Here is a 26,890-nt window from a genome sequence, read left to right as displayed (position 1 = left end):
GATCCAGGCTTACTTAATTTTTGGAAGGAACGGTGGTAGATTGGGAATTGCAGTACGATGAAGCCAGGCTGCTTGTGACTTAGTTGTTTTGGGCTGATTAGAGAAGATGATTGAACATAGTAATTTGAGGATTTTAGCAATACACATAGACAGGATGGATGTTATGAAAACATCTTTTTCCCCTTTGAAACAAGAGCCATACTTTTCCTTAAATTTTTCATAACATCACTAACTCTTAACTTGGCCTTTGTAGAATTTGTTCTGTATGAAGGGGATTTTCATGGAAAACTATGATCCTATACAGGTTTTATGTATTAAAAAAATAAAATATTTGGAATTATAGTAATGAAGAAGAAACTAGAGGAGATAGATTAAAACAATCTAAAGTCATATAGACTAATGATACGGGCACGTAGGATCCAGTTTTTATTCAGTTGCTACTAATTTTTGATTTATTTAGATCTTGTATCTTGTTAATTTGACTTAACATTTTTATGTGTGAATCAGATTTAAATGAGAAAATCTGTTGGGATTAGTTTTATTCAGTCTTTAGGAAGTTGCTGTTATTCAAGAAAGAACAGCTATAGATTTAGAGAAGGTTCTGGAACTTTAAAAAAATTCATTTATTTTAAATTTATATACAGTTCGCTTTTTGTGATGCATGTGTCTAGAAGTTTTGAAAAATGCATGGAGTCATTTAATCACCGCCATAATCAAGAAACAGAATAGTTCCATCACCCCCCAAAAATTACCTCGTGTTGCCCCTTCGTGGTCAACCACTTTCTCCATCCCCAAACCGTGTTCTCTTTTTGTTTTGCCCTTTTCGAAATGGGATTAAAATTTTCCTGTGTTGTTGCATGTATCAGTAGTTCATTCCTTTTTATGGCTGAGTAGTATTCCATTGTGTATCACAGTTTGTTTATCCATTTACCAGTGGAAGAACATTTGGATTGTTTCTAGTTTTGGGCAAATATGAATAAAAGTTGCATGCAGGTTTTTGTGTGAGCAGAAGTCTTCATTTCTCTTGGGTAAATAGCTAGGAGCAGGATTGCTGGGTCATATGTAAGTGGGTAAGAAACTGTCAGACTCGTTTCCAGAGTGGTTCTGCTGTTTTTCATTCCCATCAGCAATGTATGAGTGATCTAGCTTTTCCACATTCTTGTCAGCACTTGGTGTTATCAGGGTTTTTTTTTGCCACTCTAGTAGATGTGTAGTGGTGTTTTATTGTGGGTTTAATTTACATTTTCCTAATGGCTAGTGATGTTGAGCATCTTTTCATGCACTTATTTTCCATCTTCAGATCTTCTCCGGTGAAGTGTCTGTTCAGATTTTTTGTCCACTTTTAAATTGGGTTGTTTTCTTATTGAATTTTGAGGGCTCTTTATATGTTCTGCATACAAGTCCTTTGTCATATATGAGATTTTCAAATATTTTCTTGCTCTCTGTAGTTTGTTTTTTCATTCTTCTAACAGTTTCTTTCAGAGAGCAAAAGTTTTATTGATGGAATCCAATTTATTTTTTCTTTTATGAATTGTGATTTTGGTGTTATGTCTAAGAACCAAACTTTCGTCTAGCCCCAAGTCACAAAGATTTTCCTCTATGTTTTCTTCTAGAAGTTTTATAATTTTAGGTTTTACATTTAGGTCTATGATCCATTTTGAATTAATTTTTACATAAGGTGTGAGGTATGGGTGGAGGTTAATTTTTTTGTATATGGGTGTCCAGTTGTTCTAGCATGTTCTTTGAAAAGACTGTTTTCTTCCCTTTGATTGCCTTTAAGGTGTTGAAAGTTTTAATTCAAGAAATTATGCTATACTTTTCCATAATAATAATTCTAGTTATTTAGTTGTCTGATTATTATTTGTATTTTTATCACCTATCCTAAACTTTCCAGAGTTCTAAAATTTTCAAAGATTTCTCAAAACAAAATTATCATTTAATTCCTTTCAAATAAAAAAATCAGTGCAACACAGTATTTTAGGGGTAGGGAGGTGGAAAACCTGATTTATCAACTCCATCCAGATTGGCATTTTGCACAATACTGCAATGAGAAGAATACTGGATCTGGTGACAGGAGACAATGATTCTCCTCGGAGCTCTGCCCAACCGTGTTACCTTGCGAAAGTCACAACCCTTTTCTGGCTTTTGTTTCTCCACCCATCAAATAAAGGGGAAAACCAGATCTTCTCTAAGACCTTTTCCAACTCACATAGCTTTGACGCTATTCAGTATTGATAGAACTTCAAAAGGGTTAGAAACCATAAATCAGGGAAGCAGTTGAGGGTCTGATACTTTATAATATCTATCATTGCTGAAGGGCCTATTTACATGTAGCTCTGAATGCACTGAATTGTTTTTGTAATGGTGACACAAGCTCAAAATATGGCTGGGATGCAGATCTCATGACTCTTGTTAATATGGTACATAAGAATTTGCAGTGCAAGCAGAATGCTTTCTGTTTTTGTTTCAACAGCTGGACCAAGCAACGCTCTCCTTAGCCGTGAGGGAAGACTACCTTGATAATAGCACAGAAGCCAAATCAGTAAGTTTTACTCATATTCAAGTCTGTGCCTTGCTGGGCTGTTGTTGGGTTCATAAGTTGTTCTAAAATCCCGACTCTTTACTGGAAATGAGCAGTGTGGCTATTTGATGATCATATTCCCAATGCAGGAAGCAAAGGCCTTTTATTCAGGCAGCTAGATGGCACTCGCTCTCTTCTGGAAGTCTGGGCATCAAGGCTGTATAAGTCCCTGTGCTCAGTGCCCTCATGATTGAGCTGGGGAGACAGCACACCCAAATGAGGTAACTGAGAAATGAGCTTGCAGCCATTCCTCAAAAGTGCAGAGAGCTGACTACGCATTGTGGAAGTAAAGTTTGGGGAGGAATACCCAGTCCACCAATGGTTCTCAAATCGTACTGCTTAAGAATCACCTGGGACGCTTCTATTAAATGTTGATTCTGGGGTAGCAGCCCTGGAGAGTCTGATTTGGTAGACTTGAAGTGGGGCCCAGGAATTTGATTTCTTAAACAGGTGTCCCAAGTTAATGTAAGGTTAAAGAGAACCAGAGGGGATCAATCAGGTTAGATTTCTTGGGTTGGCTTGGAAACCTAGTAGGTTCCTGGAGATTGGATTAGAGCTGGTTCATTTTTGACACTTTGAATTCATTTTGGAAACTTTATTGAACTTCCAAAGGAGTCTCAGACCCAGGGGACCCTCGACCAGGGAGCTCTCTGGTTCCTAGCCCAGCCTGAGAACACAGGAACTTAGACTAGGAGGTGCTGGCTCACAATGGAAGCCCTTGTTCCTTTGCTGATACTAAACCCTGTTTTTAGAAGGCTCTGGAGGGCAGGACGCTAGCCAAGGTCCGAGGCAACTTTCTGGCTCAGGACTCTCATCAAAGAAGCTTGGCAAGTTTTCCTTTTTGAAGGTAGACAGAATGAACTTTGGCCAATCTGGGAGGACCTCTGTTTCTGCTGGGGTCACTACCCTATTAGCAGTCAGGCTTGAAATCTCCTCCCTATAACCAATCAGTCAAATCCTGTGGAGTCTGCCTTCAGAATATCTTTCACCTGGTCCTTCCTTTCTATCCTTATTGCCCTAGGTCAGATCCTTGTTAACTCTCAACTTGACTACAGCAAGCAGCCTTTTAACTGTTACCTCTCCTCTTCATTCCGTTACCTCCTTAGCACCTTTTGACAAGTTCTCTTCTCAAAGCACAGCTCCCAGCATGCTTTTGCTTACAAGTTAGGGTCTAAATTCCTTAGAGGGAGTTCAAGGCCTCATGACCTGATCCCAAACCACCTTTGCTGTCTCATCTACTTTTATTCTACCTCCCAACAAAGGCAGCTTGTGCACCTCCCAGAAGGACTCCTCACTGCTCTTGAACGTATCTCCTTCAAATGTAATGTCCCCAATTTCTCCAGGCTGGAATTCTTCTCCAGCTCTTGAGTTTCCAAGCACTTAGCAGTTTTATTAAGGAACTTATTTTGGTCTTTCTAATGTTACAGTTAGTAATTACATGTTTATCTCCCTTACTGGATCACACACTGAGAACCAGACTCAAGCATTATTTTAATTTTTCATCTGTACCCCTCCATATGCACAGAATGCCTAGCAAGACATCTTGCATATGTATTGGTAGAATAAATATTTTTAAAATTGAACTTGGAATTGCAAAGCATTATTTCTAATTAAGACTATTTACAAACCTTGCTTACTGATTCAACAGATATTTATTTAAGGGCCCACTATATGCCAAGCATTGTATAGGTCTTGAGGTCATAATCATAGTAAGAACAGCTTACAGAACCAAGGTGTACATTAGGAGATCTTATTCCCATAGCATAACTATGAGATAATTTAATACCTGCTGTAGTGAGTTCTCACAAATGTATCTGAAAGGAGAGGTGACCCCCAATGAGATTCCTCAATTCAAACAAAGTAAGGTCCCCCCTCTAGTGACATATGAATGGCCTGAAAATATGTTTATGAACATGCAAGGAGGAAATTTTATGTTTACTGTTTGCTCGGTGTCTCTTCATCACTCCTCTCTTCTCTCCCTTCTTTTTTTTCCTGAGCCTAGTGAGGAGAACTTTGTAAAAACCATACAACACTGAAAAGACATAGGGCTGCAATTGCTGATCTTTTATTTCTTAGTGTGAAAGTGGGTAAATTGAGCTGGAAGAGAGTAAATTACGGTTCCCAGCAGTCTTCATGGATCATAGTTCCTGATTTTAGCAACAGTTCTTTCCTGTTATTTTATTAAAGTCTCACTTGCCTGGAAAGAGGAGTCTGACCTTTAACTTTCTATCCTGAACTTATTTGGAGACGTTTCCTGTATCCATAATGTCCAGAAAACAACTTCTCTTGATCCTTGGTGGCTAGACATCTCTGTCTCTCATGGGAGAACAGTACTCAAGTAGCCATCACTCTTCTTTCTCCCAAAGTAGTTGATGGGAGGTTGGTATTGCATAATGCCTGTATCATACTTTGAGTACAGAGTGGAAATTAAGGGCATTTATTTCTACCTGCTGTTTCTGCTCTTCCATGTTACTGAAACATACTTCCTTATAGCTGTTGTCATGGTCACTTGCTTCTTTATCTCTTACAGTATCGAGATGCCCTTTACAAGTTCATGGTGGATACTGCTGTGCTTTTGGGAGCTAATAGCTCCCGAGCAGAGCATGACATGAAGTCAGTGCTTAGATTGGAAATTAAGATAGCTGAGGTAAGTCTTAATCTAAAATCTCTTTCTTTTCTTTTCCTTATTTTAAAGGCAGTATATGCTGAATGAAAATATATATAAAAATAGCATTCTGTGGGACTGTCCTTTTGTCCAGGTAGAACTAATAGCATCCCCTCTGAGCAGTAACAGGAAGAAGAACCATGACAGAAAGAAGAGCTCTTCACTCCTTCTACTTCCCTAGTTGGAGCCCATTCAGCGTTCATATGCTGCTCAGCTGTGGCCAAAGAACAGTGGCAGAGAGACTTTCTGATTATGTTTTCCTGGAGAAACTTCTGTGTGACTCTAATAGAAGAGTAGATATTTAATAAATCCTTATCAATTTGGCTTGAATGGAGGGTTTTTAAAATTTTTTTTATTGAGTTCATAATAGTTTACATAATTGTGAAATTTCAGTTGTACGTTATTTCTTGACTGTCACCACATAAGTGCTCCCCTTCACCCCTTGTGCCCCAGCCCAACCCCTCTTCCACTGGTAACCACTGAACTGTTTTCCTTGTCCTAGTACTTGGTTATATTCCACATATGAGTGAAATCATCTGGTGTTTGTCTTTCTCAGTCTGGCTTATTTTGTTTAGCATAATTCCCTCCAGGCTCTTCCATGTTACTGCAAATGAGATGAATTTGTCTTTTTTTCTGGCTGAGTAGTATTCCATTGTATATATAGATAGCACATCTTCTTTATCCAATCATCGGTCGATGGGCACTTGGATTGTTTCCATGTCTTGGCTATTGTGAATGATGCTGCAATGAACATAGGGGAGCATATGTTACTTCGGATTGTTGATTTCAAATTGTTTGGGTAGATACCCAGTAGTGGGATAGCTGGGTCATATGGTGGTTCTATTTTTATTTTTTTGAGGAATCTCCATACTGTTTTCCATAGTGGTTGCACCAGTTTGCATTCCCACCAGCAGTGTGTGAGGGTTCCCTTCTCTCCACACCCTCTCCAACATTTGTTATTTTTAGTCTTAGTGATTATAGCTATTTTAACAGGCATAAGGTGCTATCTTAGTGTAGTTTTGATTTGCATTTCCCTGATGATGAGTGATACTGAACATCTTTTCATGTGTTTATTGGCCGTCGGTACATCTTCTCTGGAAAAATGTCTGTTCATCTCCTCTGCCCACTTTTTGTTCTGGTTGTTTGCTTTCTTATTGTTCAGTTTTGTGAATTCCTTATATATTATGGAGATTAAGCCCTTGTCAGATACATGACTTACAAATATTTTCTCCCAGTTGGTGGGTTGTCTCTTTGTTTTGATCCTAGTTTCTTTTGCATTGCAGAAGCTCTTTAGTCTGATGAATTCCCACTCATTTTTCTTTTGTTTCCCTTGTCTGAGAGGACATGGTATTTGAAAAGATCCTTTTTAGTTCGATGTCAAAGAGTGTACTACCAATACTATCTTCCAGGAGTTTTATAGTTTCAGGACGTATCTTCAAGTCTTTGATCCATTTTGAGTTTATTTTTGTGTATGGTGTGAGATAGTGGTCTACCTTCATTCTTTTGAATGTGGCTGTCCAGTTTTCCCAAAACCATTTATTGAAGAGACTATCTTTTCTCCATTGTATGTTCTTAGCTCCTTTGTCGAAGATTAGCTGTCCGTAGATGTGTGGTTTTATTTCTTGGCTTTCAGTTCTGTTCCATTGATCTGTGTGTCTGTTTTTGTACCAGTACCATGCTGTTTTGGTCACTATGGCTTTGTAGTACATTTTGAAGTCAGGGATTGTGATGCCTCCAGCTTTGTTCTTCTCAGGATTGCCTTAGCAATTCAGGTCTTTGATTGCCCCATATGAATTTTAGTTTTCTTTGCTCTATTTCCGTGAAGAATGTCATTGGGATTCTGATTGTGATTGTGTTGAATCTGTAGATTGCTTTGGGTAGTATGGACATTTTAACTGTGTTTATTCTTCCAATCCATGAGCAAGGAATCTCTTTCCATCTCTTTAAGTCATTATCAATTTCTCTCAGTAATGTCTTATAGTTTTCATTGTATAAGTCCTTCACCTCCTTGGTTAAATTTATTCCTAGGTACTTTATTCTTTTTTTTTTATTGAGTTAATGATAGGTTACAATCTTGTGAAATTTCAGTTGTACATTAATGTTTGTCCCTCGTGTTGTAGGTGCACCACTTCACCCTTTGTGCCCACCCCCCACCCCACCTTTCCCATGGTATCCACTAAACTGTTCTTAGTCCATAATTTTAAATTCCTCATATGAGTGGAGTCATACACAGATTATCCTTCTCTCGCTGGCTTATTTCACTGAACATAATTCCCTCAAGGTCCATCCATGTTATTGCAAATGGAATGATTTTGTTCTGTTTTACAGCTGAGTAGTATTCCATTGTATATATGTACCACATCTTCTTTATCCATTCGTCTGTTGATGGGCACTTAGGTTGCTTCCATGTCTTGGCTATTGTAAATAATGCTGCAATGAACATTGGGGTGCATAGGACTTTTGGGATTGCTGACTTCAAGCTCTTTGGATAAATACCCAGTAGTGGGATGGCTGGATCGTATGGTAGTTCTATTTTTAGTTTTTTGAGGAATCTCCATACTGTTTTCCATAGTGGCTGCACCAGTTTGCATTCCCACCAGCAGTGTTTGAGGGTTCCTTTTTCTCCACAACCTCTCCAACATTTGTTACTATTAGTTTTAGATATTTTTATCATTCTAATGGGTGTAAGGTGGTGTCTTAGTGTAGTTTTGATTTGCATTTCCCTGATGATCAGCGATGATGAGCATCTTTTCATGTGCCTATTGGCCATCCGCATATCTTCTTTGGAGAAATGTCTGTTCATGTCTCCAGCCCATTTTTTGATTGGGTTGTTGGATGTTTTGTTGTTGAGTTGTGAGAGTTCTTTATATATTATGGATATTAAGCCTTTGTCAGATATATGACTTGCAAATATTTTTTCCCAGTTAGTGGGTTGTTTTTTTTGTTTCAATCCTGTTTTCATTTGCCTTAAAGAAGCTCTTTAGTCTGATGAAGTCCCATTTGTTTATTCTTTCTATTGTTTCCCTTCTCTGAGAAGGCATGGTGTCCGAAAAGATCCTTTTAATACTGATGTCAAAGAGTGTACTGCCTACGTTTTCTTCCAGAAGCCTTATGGTTTCAGGTCTCACCTTTAGGTCTTTAATCCAATTTGAGTTTATTTTGGTGAATGGTGAAAAAGAATGGTCAATTTTCATTCTTCTACATGTGGCTTTCCAGTTTTCCCTGCACCATTTGTTGAAAAGACTTTCTTTTCTCCATTGTATGCCCTCAGCTCCTTTGTCAAAGATAAGCTGTCCATAGATGTGTGGTTTTATTTCTGGGCTTTCAATTCTGTTCCATTGATCTGTGCACCTGTTTTTGTACCAGGGTACTTTATTCTTTTAGTTGCGATTGCAAATGGAATTATATTTTTGAGTTCTCTTTTTGTAAGTTCGTTGTTGGAGTATAGAAAAGCAATTGATTTTTGTAAATTGACTCTGTACCCTGAAATTTTACTGTAGTTGTTAATTATTTCTATTAGTTTTCCAATGGATTCTTTGGGCTTTTCTATATATAAGATCATGTCGTCTGCAAACAGTGAGAGTTTCACTTCTTCACTCCCTGTTTGGATTCCTTTTATTCCTTTCTCTTGCCTAATTGCTCTGGCCAAAACCTCCAGTACTATGTTGAATAAGAGTGGTGATAGTGGGCATCCTTGTCTTGTTTCTGTTCTCAGGGCGGTGGCATTCAGTTTTTGCCCATTGAGTATGATGTTAGCCGTGGGTTTGTCATATAAGGCCTTTATTACGTTGAGGTAATTTGCTTCTATCCCCATTTTGTTAAGAGTTTTTGTCATAAATGGCTGTTGGATCTTGTCAAATGCTTTCTTTGCATCTATTGAGATGATCATGTGGTTTTTATTCCTCAGTTTGTTGATGTGGTGTATCACGTTGATTGATTTGCGGATGTTGAACCATCCCTGTGTCCCTGGTATGAATCCCACTTGATCGTGATGTATCATCCTTTTGATTTATTGCTGAATTTGAGTTGCCAAAATTTTGTTGAGGATTTTTGCATCTGTGTTCATCAGTGATATTGGCCTGTAGTTCCCCTTTTTTGTGCTGTCCTTGTCAGGCTTTGGTATCAGAGTGATGTTGGCTTCGGAGAATGGGTTAGGAAGTGTTCCATCCTCCCTAATTTTTTTGGAATAGCTTGAAAAGGATAGGTATTAAATTCTCCCTGAAAGTTTGGTAGAATTCCCCAGGGAAGCCATCTGGTCCTGGGGTTTTATTCTTTGGGATACTTTTGATTGCTGTTTCAATCTCTTTCCTTGTGATTGGTCTATTCAGATTGTTTCTTCTTGACTCAGCTTTGGGAATATGTAAGAGTCTAAGAATTTATCCATTTCCTCTAGGTTATCCATCTTGTTGGCATATAGTTTTTCATAGTATTCTCTTATAATCCATTGTATTCCTGCGGAGTCTGTTGTTATTTCTCCTCTTTCATTTCTGATTTTGTTTATTTGAGCTTTTTCTCTTTTTTTCTTTGTAGGTCTGGCTAGGGGTTTGTCAATTTTATTTATCTTCTCAAAGAACCAGCTCTTTGTTTCATTGATCCTTTCTACTGCCTTTTTTGTTGCAATAGCATTTATTTCTCTGATTTTTATTATATCTCTCCTTCTGCTGACTTTGGGCTTTGTTCTTCTTTTTCTAATTCAGTTAGGTGTAATTTGGGATTTTTTATTTATTTGGGATTTTTCTTGTTTGTTAAGGTGTGCCTGTATTGCAATGAGTTTCCCTCTTAATACAGCTTTTGCTGCATCCCATATGAGTTGGTATGGCATGTTATCACTTTCATTTGTCTTCAGATTTTTTTTTATTTCAAGTGGAAGGTTATTTTTAATCTAGTCTGCTCTTTACACCATTCCCACTCAGGGTCACCCTGACCTAAGATTGGGGCTTAGAGAAGTCTGGCCAGCCATACTGGATATACAGTTTGATGTAGAAAGTGTATAGGGCATGCTGCTAAGCATTTTTAGCTGCCTTTTTGGTGCTGCTTTGTATCTAACCCTGTTTTTCATTATTTTCTTGCCCCACTTTAACAAATGTCATTGTGTCATATACTATCTTCTATGTAAGCCACCTTAAATTCTTTCAGGTTCATGGTGGAGACAAAAAGATATAAGAACAAACTTGAAGGAGAATAATGAGAAATCCTAAATGGTTAGCTTTGTCCATAGAATAACTTTTTTTCCAGAAGAACCAAAGTGTAAAATCCCTACACATTCCCAGGGCCAGAGGGTACAAATGTAGTGAGATCTGCTTGTTGGGGATACCTTGTGGTGAAAAAAAAGATACTTTTGTCAAGAAATTCTTGCATATGGGTTGGTAGTCTTTTGTAACATGTTGGTAAAAATCCTGGACTGCTTGCGAATCCAAGTGTTGTTTGGTTTGTGTTTGGTAAGGTTGTGGTGGAGTGTTGAGGTATGGAGTTGGGGCAGTGGCTAAGTGTCAGGAGGAATTAGTCTCTCTCAGCTGCAGTGATATACATGTGTACCTCTCTCCAAACTCCTTCTTGCGGCATGGAAAGGTCATTCCTGTCTGTGACCTTTGAAGACTGATTGAAGACTGCCGTAGATGTTCTGGAGTCAAAGACTGTGGCTCTCAGTCATGTCTAGAGGCTGTCTTGATTCCCTTCCCAGGCAAATAGGAGACCCAGAGCTCTAATTTGGACTGAAGCTCTGATACTCTGGGGAAGGTCTTGCCCTGAGCCAGGGATTTGGACCAAAAAGGGAACTAAAAACAGCTGGGCTGAGGCAAGACTGGGAATTGTCAAGAGGCTAAATGAAATGACAAATACATGGAACAGAGGGGAGTAGCTGGCAGAGTGCTGAAAACAGCTCAGAAGCCAAAGGGCTCCAACTTGGGGCTGTGAGCCTGAGTAGAGGGAGGAGGAGTGTGGACATTCTCTGAGGCAAGGATTCAAATAGAGCCAGGAAGCTGTTTGTAAGATACGTGAAGTCTCTCCTGTGGCAGGTGAGGAGGGAGAAGCTAAGGACACCAGAGCATTTAGAAAAGAAGGCGCAGATGTCTGCCACTCAGCCCTCTGTGACTTTGCCTTGAAAAATTCATAGTGCGTGGATTTTTGGCCAGCTGGTGATGCTCATCTCCATCTCTTACACCCCAGGTCACTGGGGACATTCAAAATTAGCAGGACACATAGTCCTAGGGAAACTTCTAAAGCTTCCCTGGGGAGGCAGGATAGCCTAGTTGAACACAAATAAGTTGTAAATACAGCCATGCAAGTTGCATTTAACTGATCCCAGCTGGAGAGATTTGTACACAAGGGGAGGTCTTGTTGATGGAGTGGCCCTTGTGATTGGAGCCAAGTGGAGTTTAATTGGAAAGGCTTGACAGAGAAAATGAATCTAAGCAAAGTCTTGAATCATAGTTTGAACCATGGGAGTGATGGTGGATGGGGGTGCAAGGGTAGGAGAGTCCTGTGGGAGGTGGAAGGTGACAAGTTTAATGCGAGGGAATCAGATGATGGAGGGTCTTAAGGCAAAATCATGGTGAGGTTCAGGGGTGGGTATGGGGAGCTACTGCTTGTCCATGGAAGTGATTAAGATAGTCCGTTAGGAAGATGATCATTGCTGCTCTTCTTAGATTAGATTAAACATGGCAGATGCTAGAAGCTTCGATTTGGTGTTGGAAAAATGGCCAAGAGCATGTGTATTGGTAATAGAAAGAGTGTGAATAGTCAGGGCTGGAGATGCAGGCTTGGAAATGTGTGTCTAGGTGCTAACTGAACCCACACTCCCCAGCAGTGGGGCCAGAGAGAATCTCAAGGCCAGAGAAACCAGAGGGAAGAGGGGAAGTAAGGGAATAAGCTGTTGACAGAATGATCATGGGTGGTAGTGCTTTCCAGGTAGTTTAGTGCTTTTCACTGAAAATGTGCTCATGGGGATGAAGGAGTGGTTTGTGGTTCATGAAACACTGAGGTCATGATCTGGACACCACAGGTAAGGTGGGATGTTTGTCTCAATTGTTCAGCCTCAATTTGGCTGTCAAAACTGGGTCTGTAATAGATTTTGTCCATCCACATCATAGGTGAGGAAGGGACTCTGGGTAATTATTTTTGTGCTGAGGACAATGTTTCATACTGAACAAGATAGAAAAGTTTCTTTTTATTTTCTTAATGTTAATCTTGCCTAAAGTGATGTCTTTTTTTCTCTCTCCTGAGTTTGGCACCACACCAAAATCTTGAAAAACTGATACAATGCAGATGTTTTGGCATAATTAGAAAGTAGTTATGCAGTAAGAAATGGTTCATTTGAAAAAATAACCAAGATATCTTTCCAACAGATAATGATTCCACATGAAAACCGAACCAGTGAGGCCATGTACAACAAAATGAACATTTCCCAACTGAGTGCTATGATTCCCCAGGTCAGTGAAAACAATCCAGGAAATTTTATTTGAGCTGGTTATTTTACAAACAATCGCATTTCATCTGTGTGTAAATTTTTGCCTTCTAAAACCTACTATGAATCTTTTTGGTTATCATAATCTTTGTCAGTCATCACATAGAACATCTCTTGTCTGTGCACCAGGTGCTTTTTGTTATATGGAACAAAGAAACCTTTCTCAGAGTGGCTTGAAAACTGGAAGCCCATCTCCTTACGCAGCAAAAGTCTACACATAGGTGGCTGTTAGCTGTTGGCTTAGTTGTTTAACAATGTTGTCAAAGACTCAAGTTCTTTTTTTTCTACTCCATTCTCTTTAGTGTGTTGGCTTTTTGACCTCATGTTTGATAACTCAGGGTTGCAGGGTGGCTACCACAGCTCCACGTATCACATTTGTCATCAGGGCAGGAAGAAGGGGGAAAAGTCAGTGATGGCCATGTCTAACTCTTTTACTGGGAAAAACCAAAGCCTTTCCAGAATATCCCTAGATGTCTTCCCTTTATTTCCTATTGACTAGATTAGGGCATGTGTCCATGCCTACCTACAGGGGAGGCTGGGCAAGTGAGTAACTGGTTTTCCATAGTGGAGGCAGGCAAGGGAGGAAAGAAAAGAAAAATATTAGAAATGACTTTTGGGATAGCCAATTAAAAATGCCAAGATAGTGATGTCCTGAAGAGGAGACACATGTTACTTTTTGTTGCTTCTTGTTTCCCTCTGTGTAAGAAAGCCTGTGCCAGAAGGAAGACCAATAATGCACTGGGGCATCTGTGTCTGTGTGGACATGAGAGTGAATGAGTATGGGAGTGAGGGAGAGTCCAGGGAGGAAAGGGGGAGGTGAGAGGAGTGTAGGAGGGAGGGAGAGTGCTGGAGGGGCCAGGGGAGCGAGTGGGCATGTTACCGTGTGAGTGTATATGTTGTCCATATGCAGACAGTACGGAACACCTGTTCCATTTATGATTCAGGCAGTAAGTCTGGGTAGCAGGAATCAGCTGTTTATTTTCTAGATTTGAACAGTTGTATCTTTACTTATTTTGTCTCAAATCCTAGGCAATGGATTATGTTGAACAAACTCTATTTGCCTTTCTCCTTGCTTGCTGCCTAACAGAGGTCCTCTCCCTGTTTTTCTCTCCTCAGTTTGACTGGCTGGGCTACATCAAGAAGGTCATTGATGCCAGACTCTACCCTGAACTGAAAGATATTGACCCCTCAGAGAATGTGGTGGTTCGCGTTCCGCAGTACTTTAAGGATTTATTTAGGATATTAGGCTCTGAGAGGAAGAAGTAAGAGCTTTCTTGTGCATTTTGCCATGACTTTTATTTTTCTTTTTAAATTATAAGGCCTTCCCTCTCACATTCTTTGAAAACTGTTTTTTTGTTAAGATTTTATTTTTCCTTTTTCTCCCCAAAGCCCCCCGGTACATAGTTATATATTCTTCGTTGTGGGTCCTTCTAGTTGTGGCATGAGGGACACTGCCTCAGCATGGTTTGATGAGCAGTGCCATGTCCGCGCCCAGGATTCGAACCAACGAAACACTGGGCCGCCTGCAGCAGAGTGCGCGAACGTAACCGTTACACTCGGCCACGGGGCCAGCCCCTGAAAACTGTTTTTAAAGAAAGTAACATCAAGTGAGCTAGTCCCATGGCATAATGGTTAAGTTTGGCATGTTCCACTTTGGTGGCCTGGGTTTTCGGGTTTGGATGGACCTACATGACTCATCAGCTGTGCAGTGGCAGCGACCTACATATAAAGTGGAGGAAGGTTGGCACAGATGTTAGGTCAGGGCTAATCTTCCTCAGCCAAAAAAAAAAAAAGTAAAAGAAAGTTGTATCAAGAGTCTTAGGGAAAATTATGCTGCCTTTTGTGCCAAATTGGCCAAAACCATCCTCTGGTATAATTTACTTGCTGTGATGACAACAGATACACAATGTTTTTGCCCCTTCTTTCTGGTCTTTCTCCATACTTTTCTCTCTGGAAGCCTAACTTTATTAGTTTTTGGAACTAGTTATATAATGATGTTATTTTCTAAGATTTCTCTATGAACATCTTTTTTTCCCCCAGTTCATTCTTGGTCTTTTGCTGCTTTTTTTCCCTCAATTCTTTTTAGCCATTAAGTCACTTTGTGGCAATAAAACGAAGTATCTATATTGAAAAGATGTAAGACCACTGTGAAAGCTGTAGAAAAAAAGCACTGATGAAACAACTTCAGGAACTGTCAGGGTTTCCTATTTTAAAGAAAGTTTTAGAGTTTGTTGCTTTGCTACTTTAGCACTGTAAATCAGGAAATCCTAAAAATGCCCGGGAAAGAGAATTTTACATCTTCATAAAGCCATTCAGATTTGACTACAGAAGATGAAGCACAGAAAGGTCAATTAGTTTACAAAGACAATTTACTAGGCTAATTGCCAGGCTATGATTAAAAATCCTATTTTTTTATTTGCACTTAGACAAAGCTTTGTTGCCAGGAGTTATGGAAAAAAGGCACTGCAAAAGTCCTAGGAATAAAATTTAGCATCCGTCCTCACCTACAGAAACACTTAGACCCCTTTGAAGAGCTGCCGTTCTTTTAAAGAGGATATCATCTTATAGTAAAAGCGATACGTGTTCATTGAGGAAAGCATACAGAAAAGGAAGAGAAGAGACAATGCTAAATTCACTTAAAATTCTACTGTTTAGAGATAAGCAGTGATTCTTGGAAGATTTTCTAAGTGAAAGTGGGATCTAGAGGTAGGTAAGTGTATACGTGGGGTAGAACCTTGCTATTCAAAGTGTGCTCTGTGGACCAGTAATGCCAGCAGCATCACCTTGGGCCCTTGGTAAAAATACAGATTCCAAGGCCCCTCCTCCAAAGAGCCCAATACAGTAGATCTGGGGTGGGACCCAGGAATCTGTGTTTTAACAAGCACCCCAGGAATGTCTTATAATTAGCTTTTATGGGGACTCCCTGCATTCGAAGACTTATTCATATGTACTTCCTAGCTCTGAAATACTGTAAAAATATGACCCAAATGATTTTCTTCTCCTGTGCCATTGAGTTACTCAGCACATTTTAATCTTTGGTGGTAATTTCTGTTGAAAGGTGGAGTTTGCCATGCTATCTATGCATTCTTCAGTGCCTGAATTGGTTTCTTCTGGTGTCTGTGTAACCTTCAGTTGTAAATTGGTGGGTACTTTTGGAAATGGTGTTGATTTTATTTCCCAAAAAGCATAATTTACAACCAGGGGATAGATTGGGCCTTGGTTTACTATATTAGAAAAATCATCTCTGTGGTGATTATACTATAGAGCTGCAGGACCTGTCATAACCAGAAGGGAACAAGAAAGACTGGGATTGGAGGGAGAGTTTAATCTGGTTCTTGTCAAAATGAGAACTTGGACAAATGTAAACATAGTGAACAATAGTGGGAGGAAATATAGATAGAAAAATTACCCACAGACATTGTGTACATATGCAACTTCATTTTTAAATAAAGACAAAAACCAAATCTCTTTCATGTAGTTTACTCCTCAACAACCCATTCATCAAAAACAACTTGTATTTTGTGTGTTCTTATGAGATTTCAAGGCACTGTGTACATCTTGAGAAGATTGATAACATTTGATTTGCATAGCACAGTAAGTTTTTTATACTGCTAATCATGTTTGATCCTCACTTGTATAGCATTACAGTGGCAGTCAAGGAAATGTCCCCTTGGGTCCCCATAGTTACCATATTAGTCAGGACATGCCAATTGCTGTAACAAGCACCTCTAAACTCTCATTGGCTTGCACAATAAAAATTGTACTCTCTGCTTATAGAGCAGTTGAACATGGGTGTCCCTGTAAGGTGGCTTTCCTCAAATCAGTGACTCAGGAACCCAGGCTCCTTCTGTCTTGTGGCTCTGCTCTCCTCCGCATTTTTGGAATCCCCTCCATTCAGCTGGTAGATGGGGAAAGAGAGAGTGGTGGATTTTACAGAATGGTTTTGTAGGAAGGCCTAGAAGTGGTGCAAGTCACTTCTACTCATATTCCCTTGGCCAGAACTCAGTCGCATGGCTCATTCAGCTACAAGAGAGGCTGGGAAATATAGTCTAGCTGTGTGCCCAGGAAGAAAATATCAAAGAACTTACCCAATTTTCTGGAAATGACCTTCTCTTATTTGCACCCCCTCCCCCATGACACAGTGAGCACATGATGGCAGGAACTTTTGTAATTGCTTTTGTAACTTCAGGGCCTAGCACAGTACTTCTCACATAGTAGATACTTCCTAAAAATTTCTGGAAGTTAACTAGATGTCCTATAACCACTATGACACATAAGCAGAACCCCAAAGGATTAAGGAGGAGTTTTCCCAGTAGGGGGGTGTAGAAAAAAGGGGATGTTGAGCCTGTTGGGTGATGGGACTAGCATGAACCTGGATGTTGCCTTTGAGGCAGGAGTCGAGAGAGCTGGGGAGGCTTTGAGGGGCCTCTGTGGGCTCAGGTTTCCTAGAGGAAAAGCTTCAGCTTATCATTTCCAGCACTCTCCCACCTCTCCCGTGGAGGCACCATTGAAGAAACAGCCAGTCTTTCTCAAGTTTGGTGTTTCGGCTGTGCCTCTGTTTGGAGAATCTGCCTATGAAAATTGCACATGGGTCCTGATGATGTTAACCACCATTATGGTTAACGGTTATTTTTGATTCTTACAATAGCAGTATGTTGTTCCCATTTTACAGATAAAGAAGGTTAAGTGACTTGCCCAAGGACACACCTCTAAGAGGAGGCAGAGCTGAGATTCTAAACTGGGCCACCCTCATTCTATGTCTTGTCTCTTGTCCATACATGTCCCTGTATGGAAAAGAGACACTTTTCAGGCACTTTACTGATGGTTTTCGAGATAGACAATCCTCCTACCGTTTTCAGGGTTCCAAAGCCATCCTGGGTGGTATCAGCTGCTCATTTCTTGACTGCTACTTCCCCATTTATATCATGAGCCCCCCGCCAGGCTGGTGGGATTAGGCCTCTCTTGCTGACTGAGTGGCTGAGGGGACAGTGACGCTGACTCTCTGGCAGGTGGTGAATGGCACAAAACTAGAGCAGTGAGATCCCCTAGAGGTGGTGCTGGAGACTGCGTTGGCCTTGGCTCTTCAAGGGAGGAGGAGGCCAGGGCAGGGTCATTTGGGAGCACAAACTGGAGGCTGCCTATGGGGAAAAGGAGTTGGTGTTCAAGGAGGAAAGGGAGTGAGGGTGCAGTGATGTGCTGGGTCACTCAAGTTACGTGCACTTCTTCGCAATTCCACATTGAGTGATCTTATGTGGAGAGTTTGAAATCAACTCTGGTGGGAGCATTTACACCATGGAAATCGGCAAATCCTACAAATCAAGTTTTTTTTTTTCTTGGCAAACCAGTTGTGAAACATTTACTAGCACATTGCTGAGTGAGGGACGCTGCAGACTTCCCTCCCTTTCTGCCCCCCTCAGCTCTCCTCCCGACTCCTGACTTGAGGCTGCCTCAGACACTCACCATTTAATTTGGTCTGAGGAGCAAGAATGGGAGGGGGAGAGGCTGAGGAAGGATAGCATTAGAGGAATTTGACTTGGGATCTTCTTCCTGCCCAGATCTGGCCTCATGGAGATCATCTGCGTCAGAACCTTTTTTTTTTTTTTTAAAAGCAGGCTGGCCTAAGGCGAACCCTGGAGATTTTGCCAAGCCTCTGTGATCTTTCCTGTCTTCAGTTTTATTTTCGTATAATGCAAGCACAATACACGGTCAAGTGAGATGATTTTTGTTGGACAGATGCTGCTAAAGGCTTACGTGGACAATGTGCTGTTATGTGTACTTGCTATGGGGCTCAGTGCTGCTGAGGGTGATCTAAGGCCTTGCTGTTCAAAGTATGGCCCCGGGAGCAGCAGTATAGGCCTTGCCTGAGAGCTTGTTAGAAATGCAGAATCTCAGGCTCTGCCCCAGACCTGCTAAATCAGAATCTGCACCTTAATAAGATCCCCAGGGTATTCGTGTACACATTAAAGTTTACTAAGCACTACTCGAGGATTAGGAAGTCCTAGTTTAGCTGTATGTGCAGAAAGACGAGGAGACGGAGTTTTCCTAGACCAGTACCAGAACCCCCTGGAGGGCTTGTTAAAACAGACTGCTGGGCCCCACCCCACAGTTTCTGATTCAGTAGGTCTGAGGCAAGGCCCAGGAGTTTTCTAAGAAGTTCTAAGGTGATGCTGAAGCTGCTGCTCCAGGAACATACTTGGGGAACCACTGCCTTAGGCATACCTCTGAGCAGCCTCTAGGATTTAGGAAGATCTCTTTGGCATTGAGAACCTTTAAGAAGAACTTGTTTGGCTCACCTCAGGTAGTATGACAGAGAGGAGCAAGTGCAAGCTCTGGAATCTGAAGACCCAAATGTTAGTCCTGGATTGGACACAACCTTGGAAGTCCCTTGACCTCTGACCTTCATTTTCTTCACCTAAAAATGGGGATGATAATAATAATCACCCCATAGCATCACCACGAGGATCAGAGAAGGTACTTTATGATGTCTTAAATGCAGTACAAATGTAAGCTGTCACTAATTGAGAAGAAGGGGCAGCAAAACTTCTTAAAAAATAATCTTCCGAGTCAGAGGCTTTGGGAAATGATTTCATGTTGTTCTCTTAGTGGTGAGTTCTCTCCTGAGATGCTTTGCTTTCTTCTTTCTTTATTGCCATTTGGAGAAATTACCATGCTGCTGAAAATACTTTCTGAAAAAAAAAAAAAGGTATTGTGTGTTATTTTCAAGGGTTATTGCTGAGTCTGATTTTCGTTTTGTTTTTTGATGTATCTGAGCATTAGGTGGCAGTGATTCAGTCATTATGGTCAGATCTGTTCCTGGCATGGTAATATTAGCACTCCAAAGCTGTGCTCCCCAGCATTCTCTCAGTATATTTATAACACACTAGAGCAGCTCATCAGCGCCTTTGTCTTGCTGGGTGAGCTTCCCCACATTCCATCTTCCAGCTCTCAGAGGTCTTGTTATGCTATCGTCTTAGTAATGCCTTGCCCATGAAGGCCTTGCACACTGTTTTTTCTCCATACCCACAGATTTCTGTGAAGCGCCTTTTTCGGAGTGTTTTGGGGTTTCCATAACTGGCCAGGAAATCTTTGCTGAATTTGAGGCATTAGTTCATCACTGTGTAGCATGGGGAAAAGCTCACAGGCTTTAGAGTTAGACACACCTGGGTTTGGTCTAGCCTCTATTGCTTATTACGCTGGTTCTCCAACTTGGTTGCACGTTGGACTGACTTAGGGGGAATTTAAAAACAATATTTATGCTGGGTCGCACCCTAGAGATTCTGATTTAATTGGCCTGGAGTGGCTTGGGCATCTGGACTTTTAAAACTCCCTAGGTGTTTCTCCTAAGTTGGAGATTCACTGACTATGTGATCATGAGTTACTTAATGGTTCTAGGCCTCAAGTTTCCTTATATGTAAAATGGATATAATAACATCTCTCCTTTAGTGGTGCTGTGGGGGTTATAGATAATGTGAGATGCCTACATGCTATGATTTCAAGGGAGCTGGAAAGGCCCACACTTCTAAAACCCCAGCGTACTTCTGCCACAATGCCTCTTCTTCCACCACCATCAGGCCCCATCCTAACTATCTCCCCCGTTAATGTGGTTCATCACTGCCTCCATGAGGGAATATCTTTTGAATTCATGTAAGGATATCTGCTGGCTGTGGACCTCCTCCTAATCTGCAGCTGTGGCTCCAGCATAGGTCTCACACCCAGCAAGGAGGATTTTAAAGTTGAGGAACACACAGACCTTGTGTTAGGGTGAGGCTCTGCCCCATTGTCATTCTCTAAACTGGACTCTGATTGCTGCCTGCATCTCCTCACTCTAGCTGGCCTTTCTGCTTACCTCAGAGAGTGATGACCCTGCTCACCATTCCCTCCAACACATAAGCTATGCCTACATTATTTAGCCTGTCCACAGCTCATGTTCCTGCCTCACACCCCTAAGCCCTCCATCCCTGAGGCGTAGCCCCTGTCCCTCTCATAAAGCCTACTCCCATCCGTCAGTTTGAGGTGTGTGCTCCTTCCAGTGAAATGTCTGGTGCGCACTTTTGGGCACTGGGGTCTGCCAAATCATTATTTATGCACTTGTTTCATTTCCCTTGCTCAGCTACAAGCTTCAGGAGATCAGGGACTATACCTTCCTCACCTTTCCATTTCCCCAGTACCTAGAGCTATCAGTACATATGTGGGTGCTCAGGATGTGCTGATTGAGTGAAAGGAGCATCCCTTATGTACTTACTGTGTGTGCCTTCAATTAAAAACCTGATTAGATGAACAAGCTGAAATCTGAAGTCCTGTGTCTTCCAACTAGACTCTAAGTTCTCTGAATGTAGGTGCTGGGTTCCTTTTTTTTTTTTTTACATTACACATGACGTCTGGAACGATGCTTGGTCAATTGTAAGTGCTCAGCGAACACTTCCTGTCTTGCTCAGGAGTAGGGATGTGAACTCAAAAGATCTAAAAGAATGACCTAAAACTAAATGTTTATTATAGTAGCCTCAACAGAGCATGGGTGAAGGTTAGACTTTGCTGATGAGAGCAGTGGTCTTCAAGGGGTAGTATGCGTACCCTAACAACATCCACTGGGTTCAAGTAGAAAATTTCAGAACTTCTATGTATCTTTATTTTTTTATTTAAAGGATAATTAGGCTTTATCAAGTTCTATATAGGTGGCCATGGACCCTTCATTTGATCTGTATGGCCCACATTGGGGAGACAGTGTCACCCTCACTGGTTTGTTTTCATTCAATATATTGAAAATAATCTTGAGTCATCTACATATACCTATAAATTTATTAATTTTATTATCTGGTTTAAGCCTCAAAAAATGGACAAATGGCTTTAAAAATTCTTGCAGAGAAACAGGAATCAAAGCTGTTACTAGTAAACTAAGCACAAGTGAATGGCAAGAAAATGGCCGAAGTGGCCATTCTCCCACTTGAGTATGCTATCTTGGTTAGCCAGATGACAAGGTAAAAACAATGGTAATTTAACCAGATCTGACAAGGATGTGGTCCAAAATGTTTTGAAATATTCAAGAAGACTATATGAAATGTGGATTTACATCCACTGTCATTGTGTATTACCCTAATTATCTGTGGATAATGTGTCTTGGAAAATTAACTGATGGTATTTGAAGAATTAAATAATGACTTTTTAAAAATCTTTATTTCATTTTATCTTGCAGAATTTCTATTTCTATATTTGTTAAAGAATTCCTAATGTTAGTCTCTTAGTATATCTCTATATAAATTCAAATAACTCTACATATATTGAGTGTATATGCTGAAAACTATTTTATTCCTAGGAGTGCACGTCCACTGGGTTAGAGTGTCATGCAAATGAGGATGTGGGTTGTTCTGGATGGGCCAGTTACCATCATCATGTCACACTGCTGTCACATACTGGCTGACCTGAGAGCCATCTCAGGAATGTGTTATTAGTCACCATGGTAATGGCACAGCTGGGAGAGGATGGATCATTAAAAATTCATCATCACTATTGAGTTAGAAATTAACTCAGATCGCACATCCTTCTGAGGTCGGGGCATCTTTTGCTCATAGAAAAAGGCAACACTTAACAAAATGTAATGGATTTTTAAAAATACGTATTATGGGCGTTACGTGAATGTATGGGGTTGTATACATGTTTGGAAGTGAACAAAACAACAAAAAAATCTGGAATTTACTCTTTGTCAAGCGTTTTACTATTTATTTTAACCTCACAATAACACTATAAGGTAGAGATCATCCTCACTGTATGACAAGGAAAGATAAAATCAGTAAGGTTAAGTGACTTGCCCAAGCTCACATACCCAGTAAGCGTAGAACCAGGGTGCAAATTTAGATAATTGGTATTAGCTATTTTATTGCTGTTTGTTTCCAAAGGTAAGAATTCATCTGCATTTTATCAAGTCACTTAATAATTCGAAGGTATTGACAATTTCTAGACATGAAAGGCTGGGCAGCAGTGGGCTCTATGCCCTGAGAGGGAAAGCAAAATGTTCACACACAGGCCTGGAGCTGAAATCTTCATTCCATCTATCTGTATTAGGTGGTGAAAAGCAAGCCAATTTTGGTCGACCTTTTTGACATTGTATCATCTTATGTCATTTCTCAAGTGAAAGTTCTGCAGTTTTGTAGAGCAAGAGGTCCCTCCGTGGAGCTTTGCCAACAGTTTTTCCCAAGGTGTTCTGCAGAGCATCAGGTATCAACCTAAATACAATAAATGTGCACCTCTCTCTATTAACAGGACCATTGCCAACTATTTGGTGTGGAGGATGGTTTATTCCAGAATTCCAAACCTGAGCAGGCGCTTTCAGTATAGGTGGCTGGAATTCTCAAGGGTAAGTTTTAAGAAGATTGCGATGTTACATCACTGGATAACTTGACGTGCTAGAACAGTCCGTATGTTAACTAATCCAATAAAAATCATCTTTAGGGATTGGACAGGGGGAGTTTTGCAGCCCAGATGATACTATTTTTTGTTTTGCTTTATTTCTTTTTATTGAGGTAAACCTTACAGGCCGTGCAGTAATGCTCAAGCTCTACTTTATTGAGGCTATATAAAGATATTTAGGGCAATACTTGGGACCATCACGTTGTTTTCACTCTCCCCCTCTTACGAACTTCTCCCCATTTTTCCCCCAGTGTTTTTAACTGGGTCACTGTATTTATAGTTTAACATTTCTTAGTGACATATTTGTCACTATCTTTCAGTTTCAGTATTCTGAATATTCAAAATATGCATGATATATGTATTAGATGGTAAAGTTTCATGTTTAATTTAGGGATAGAGTTTCTCTTTAACTTTACCTTGATCTTGTCTTTGAATCTATCCTGATTTGGCTAGGCCGAAGAGGCCTAAATCTAGTTTCCTCTGAGACCTCACTCAACTGCCTGAAACACTTTTTTTCTCCCGCCTCACCTGGCTCTTTGATTTGTGCTTCTCTCCCACTCTTGTTCTCCTCTTATATAGGTGTTATTCTTGTCTTTGTTTCAGAGGCTTTTGTCTGAGTAATTTTCCCATCACTAGAGGACTTAAGGATTTTGTGGCTTTTTAAAATATATATTTTAAACATTTTGTGATTTTAAAAAATTTTTATTTTTTCTTAATTTGAAGTTGTGAATAATGAATTTTATGAGCTGTGATTTCATTTAACAGATGTTTTGGTTATTAGAGAAACTGGTAAGTACAGGAATTCTTAGTGGGTCATTACTCTTGAGGAATAACACAATGATTTTGGATACGTTTTGGCCCTTTAAAGTCACTAGAATATTGAGCTTTATGGAGAACAACATAAAACAACTGTATATATTGAGGTTATATCAAAGGGTTAAGCTACAAAACAAGTAGATTATATATGTGTGTGTGTGTATTTTTAATTCCTGTGGATCACATAAAAGATAGTTCCCAGTTGCTTTCCATCCCCACTGTGAAGAGAATAAGAGAGAGAGGGGTGAGAAGTAACATGTGAAGATTTGAGGTTAGGTATGAGGGGATGTTTCTTGAGCATAAAGTGCTAAATATAATAGTGAATTGTCAAGGAAGGTTGTAGGATCTCTTTCTCTAGAGGTTTTAAAAATAGATTCATTCCTTGCCTCTAAGAGGAATTCTGTTACTAGAAAGTAGAGGAAGAAGAGATGAATTTAGATGTTAATCCTGTTCACCCTGTACCAACAGCCTGGGTCTAACGTTGTTCAAGTGACACCTCCAGCCATCATTCTCAGGCCTGCCTCCCTCACTGCCTGCCTTTACTTTGCATTTTGAGTGCTCCCAACCTCCAAGGGCCACTTAAATAGTATTTCTTTGCTTTCAACCCCGAGTAAACCTATAAGCCTTTGAAGTCCTGCTTTGAAGCCTCCTTACTTACTTGTAAATGTTTTCTTGTAATGGTTTAATTGGGATGGATGGGAAAAACATTTACGTCTATTTTTTTACTTGGTTACCAGTGTGTTCTTTGCTATGACACAATGTAAATGTGCTTCCTGGGTGGTTCATGGCGGGCCATGTTCTCCTGGTCTGCCTTGTGAGTCTGCTACCCCAGAGCAAGAAAGTCCTAGCTGGGCAGGAACTTGGATCACCTATTGATTTTAGATCTTTCTTGGTGGAACTTTAGTTCTCAGTGAATATTAAATGCTATCTGGATACTTGGACAGCATCCCCTCACATCCCTGCTAACTGCAGAAAAGCTATGCTATTGTCCAATTCCTTTGTTTAATGAGGAAAATTGGAAGGAAAAGAGAAACACATTATTCTCCACTGTCAAAATATTTTCATTAGTTTTAAATATAACTGGGGACAAGCAGAATTGTTTTCTTCCTCTGATTTCACCTTTGGCTCTACTATCTGACACATGTATAATGGGTTGGAGTGAGCAGTGTTTTGTAGACTGTTTTTTTCAGGTTGTTTGAATTTTTTTTGTTTGTAGGTTTTATCCAAGTGAAGCTCAATCTGGATCGATTATCTCCCACAGGTAATCCAGGGGACCACAACTTTGTTGCCTCAGTGGGACAAATGTGTAAACTTTATTGAAAGTGCCCTCCCTTATGTTGTTGGAAAAATGTTTGTGAATGTGCACTTCCGGGAAGATAAGAAGGAGATGGTAAGTGCTGCTCCTCAGCTGGTAAAAACAATGGCAAACTAAGCAGATCTGACATGGATATGGTCAGCAGGCCAATATCAGCCTCCTAGCTCTTCCAGCAATGATTCGAGATGACAGTTATGCTTCAAAGAGGAATTCCTGCAGTACTATATTAACTAAAACCTCAAACTCAAATGTAGAATGTAGTCATGAAAATTAAGAAGATTTAGAAGGGAGAAAACAAGCATGAAGTCATGCTACATAGAGTTAGAATTTCTCCTGTAGAAGTTAAATATGTGAAGTCAGTGCTTAGGGAAAAAAAAGGGATGCAGATAATTTTATGATTGGATATTTGAACTGTTATAATTACAAAAAGTAGAGGTTTTCCAGTCAGCCCTCTTTGTTTTAGAAATGAGGAAGCTGGAGATGCAGAGATGAAGTGATTTGTAATATATTTAACAACTATTAAGTGGCTTAGAAATAGAAATAGGGCTGGCCCCGTGGCTGAATGGTTAAGTTTGTGCGCTCCGCTTTGGCGGCCCAGGGTTTTGCTGGTTCGGATCCTGGGTGCGGACATGGCATGGCTCATCAGGCCATGCTGAGGTGGCGTCCCATATGCTACAACTAGAAGGACCCACAATTAAAATATACAACTATGTAGTGGGGGGATTTGGGGAGAAAAAGCAGAAGAAAAAAGAATATTGGCAACAGTTGTTAGCTCAGGTGCCAGTCTTTGAAAAAAAAAAAGAAATAGAAATAAAATATAGGGTTTTTTCCTTTTCTTCTTATGCTGTTTTCTAAAAACTAAAGAGATGTGACATTTATCTCACAGAAAACACTCTATTTTTTTCTAAACCTAAAAAGAAATCCTTTTAGAAAATTTTAAATATATACAAAAGTGGAAAGAGCAGTATAATAAACTTCCATGTACCTATGATCCCTGGCTATTTCTAATTGCTGTACTGACATTAATGGCCCAGCCAGATACATCTAACAAAAACTGAGGTTTTGTTTCATTCATTTACTCAACAAATATTTGTTGAACACCTATTATATGCCAGGCACTGTTCTAGGCACTTGGGATACAGTAGAGAACAAAACAAAGATCCCTGACCTCATTGATTGATACTCTAATGGGGGAACAGACAATAAAAAATCAACACAATGCATAAATTAACAATTGTGTTAGAAGATGGTAAGGACTCTGGAAAAAAGAAAAAGGAGATAGGGTAGAGAGGAATCAGGAGTGCTGGAAGGTGCGGGTGTGTGGGTTGGGTTGTAGGATTAAATAGGATGGTCAAGAAAAGCCTTACTGTGAAGATGACATTTGGCAAAGATTTGAAGGAGATTAGAGAATTAGATATGGCTGCTATCTGGGCAAAGAATGTTCTAGGCAGAAGGAACAGTTAGTGCAAAAGCCCTAAGGCAGGGATGTGCCTGGAGTGCTCAAGGTCCTCGTGGCTGAAGCAGGGTGAGCTAGGGTGAGGGAAGTAGGCACTGAGAGCAGAGCAGTCACTGGGATGGTGGCTTTTTTTTTTGTAAGGCCCATGGGCCATTGTAAGAATGTTGACTTTTACCCTGAGTGAAGTGGGGAGC

General features: G+C 40.3%; 1 protein-coding gene across 1 annotated transcript in view; it reads left to right on the top strand.

Annotated features, from left to right (window-relative positions):
• PHEX (phosphate regulating endopeptidase X-linked) overlaps positions 1–26,890 on the top strand; it is a 196,510-nt gene that overhangs the window by 51,002 nt on the left and 118,618 nt on the right. Inside the window, exons 6-11 of the mRNA XM_046672703.1 lie at positions 2,474–2,542; positions 5,112–5,228; positions 12,590–12,673; positions 13,825–13,970; positions 22,963–23,056; positions 25,187–25,315. Of these exons, the coding sequence (XP_046528659.1) occupies positions 2,474–2,542; positions 5,112–5,228; positions 12,590–12,673; positions 13,825–13,970; positions 22,963–23,056; positions 25,187–25,315 (639 nt within the window). The remainder of the gene's footprint in view (positions 1–2,473; positions 2,543–5,111; positions 5,229–12,589; positions 12,674–13,824; positions 13,971–22,962; positions 23,057–25,186; positions 25,316–26,890) is intronic.

Source organism: Equus quagga, chromosome 10 (genome assembly GCF_021613505.1).
Source record: "Equus quagga isolate Etosha38 chromosome 10, UCLA_HA_Equagga_1.0, whole genome shotgun sequence".
Lineage (NCBI taxonomy): Eukaryota > Metazoa > Chordata > Mammalia > Perissodactyla > Equidae > Equus > Equus quagga.
The sequence above is the reverse complement of the archived record's forward strand: the minus strand, read 5'-3'. Positions and strand labels throughout refer to the sequence as shown.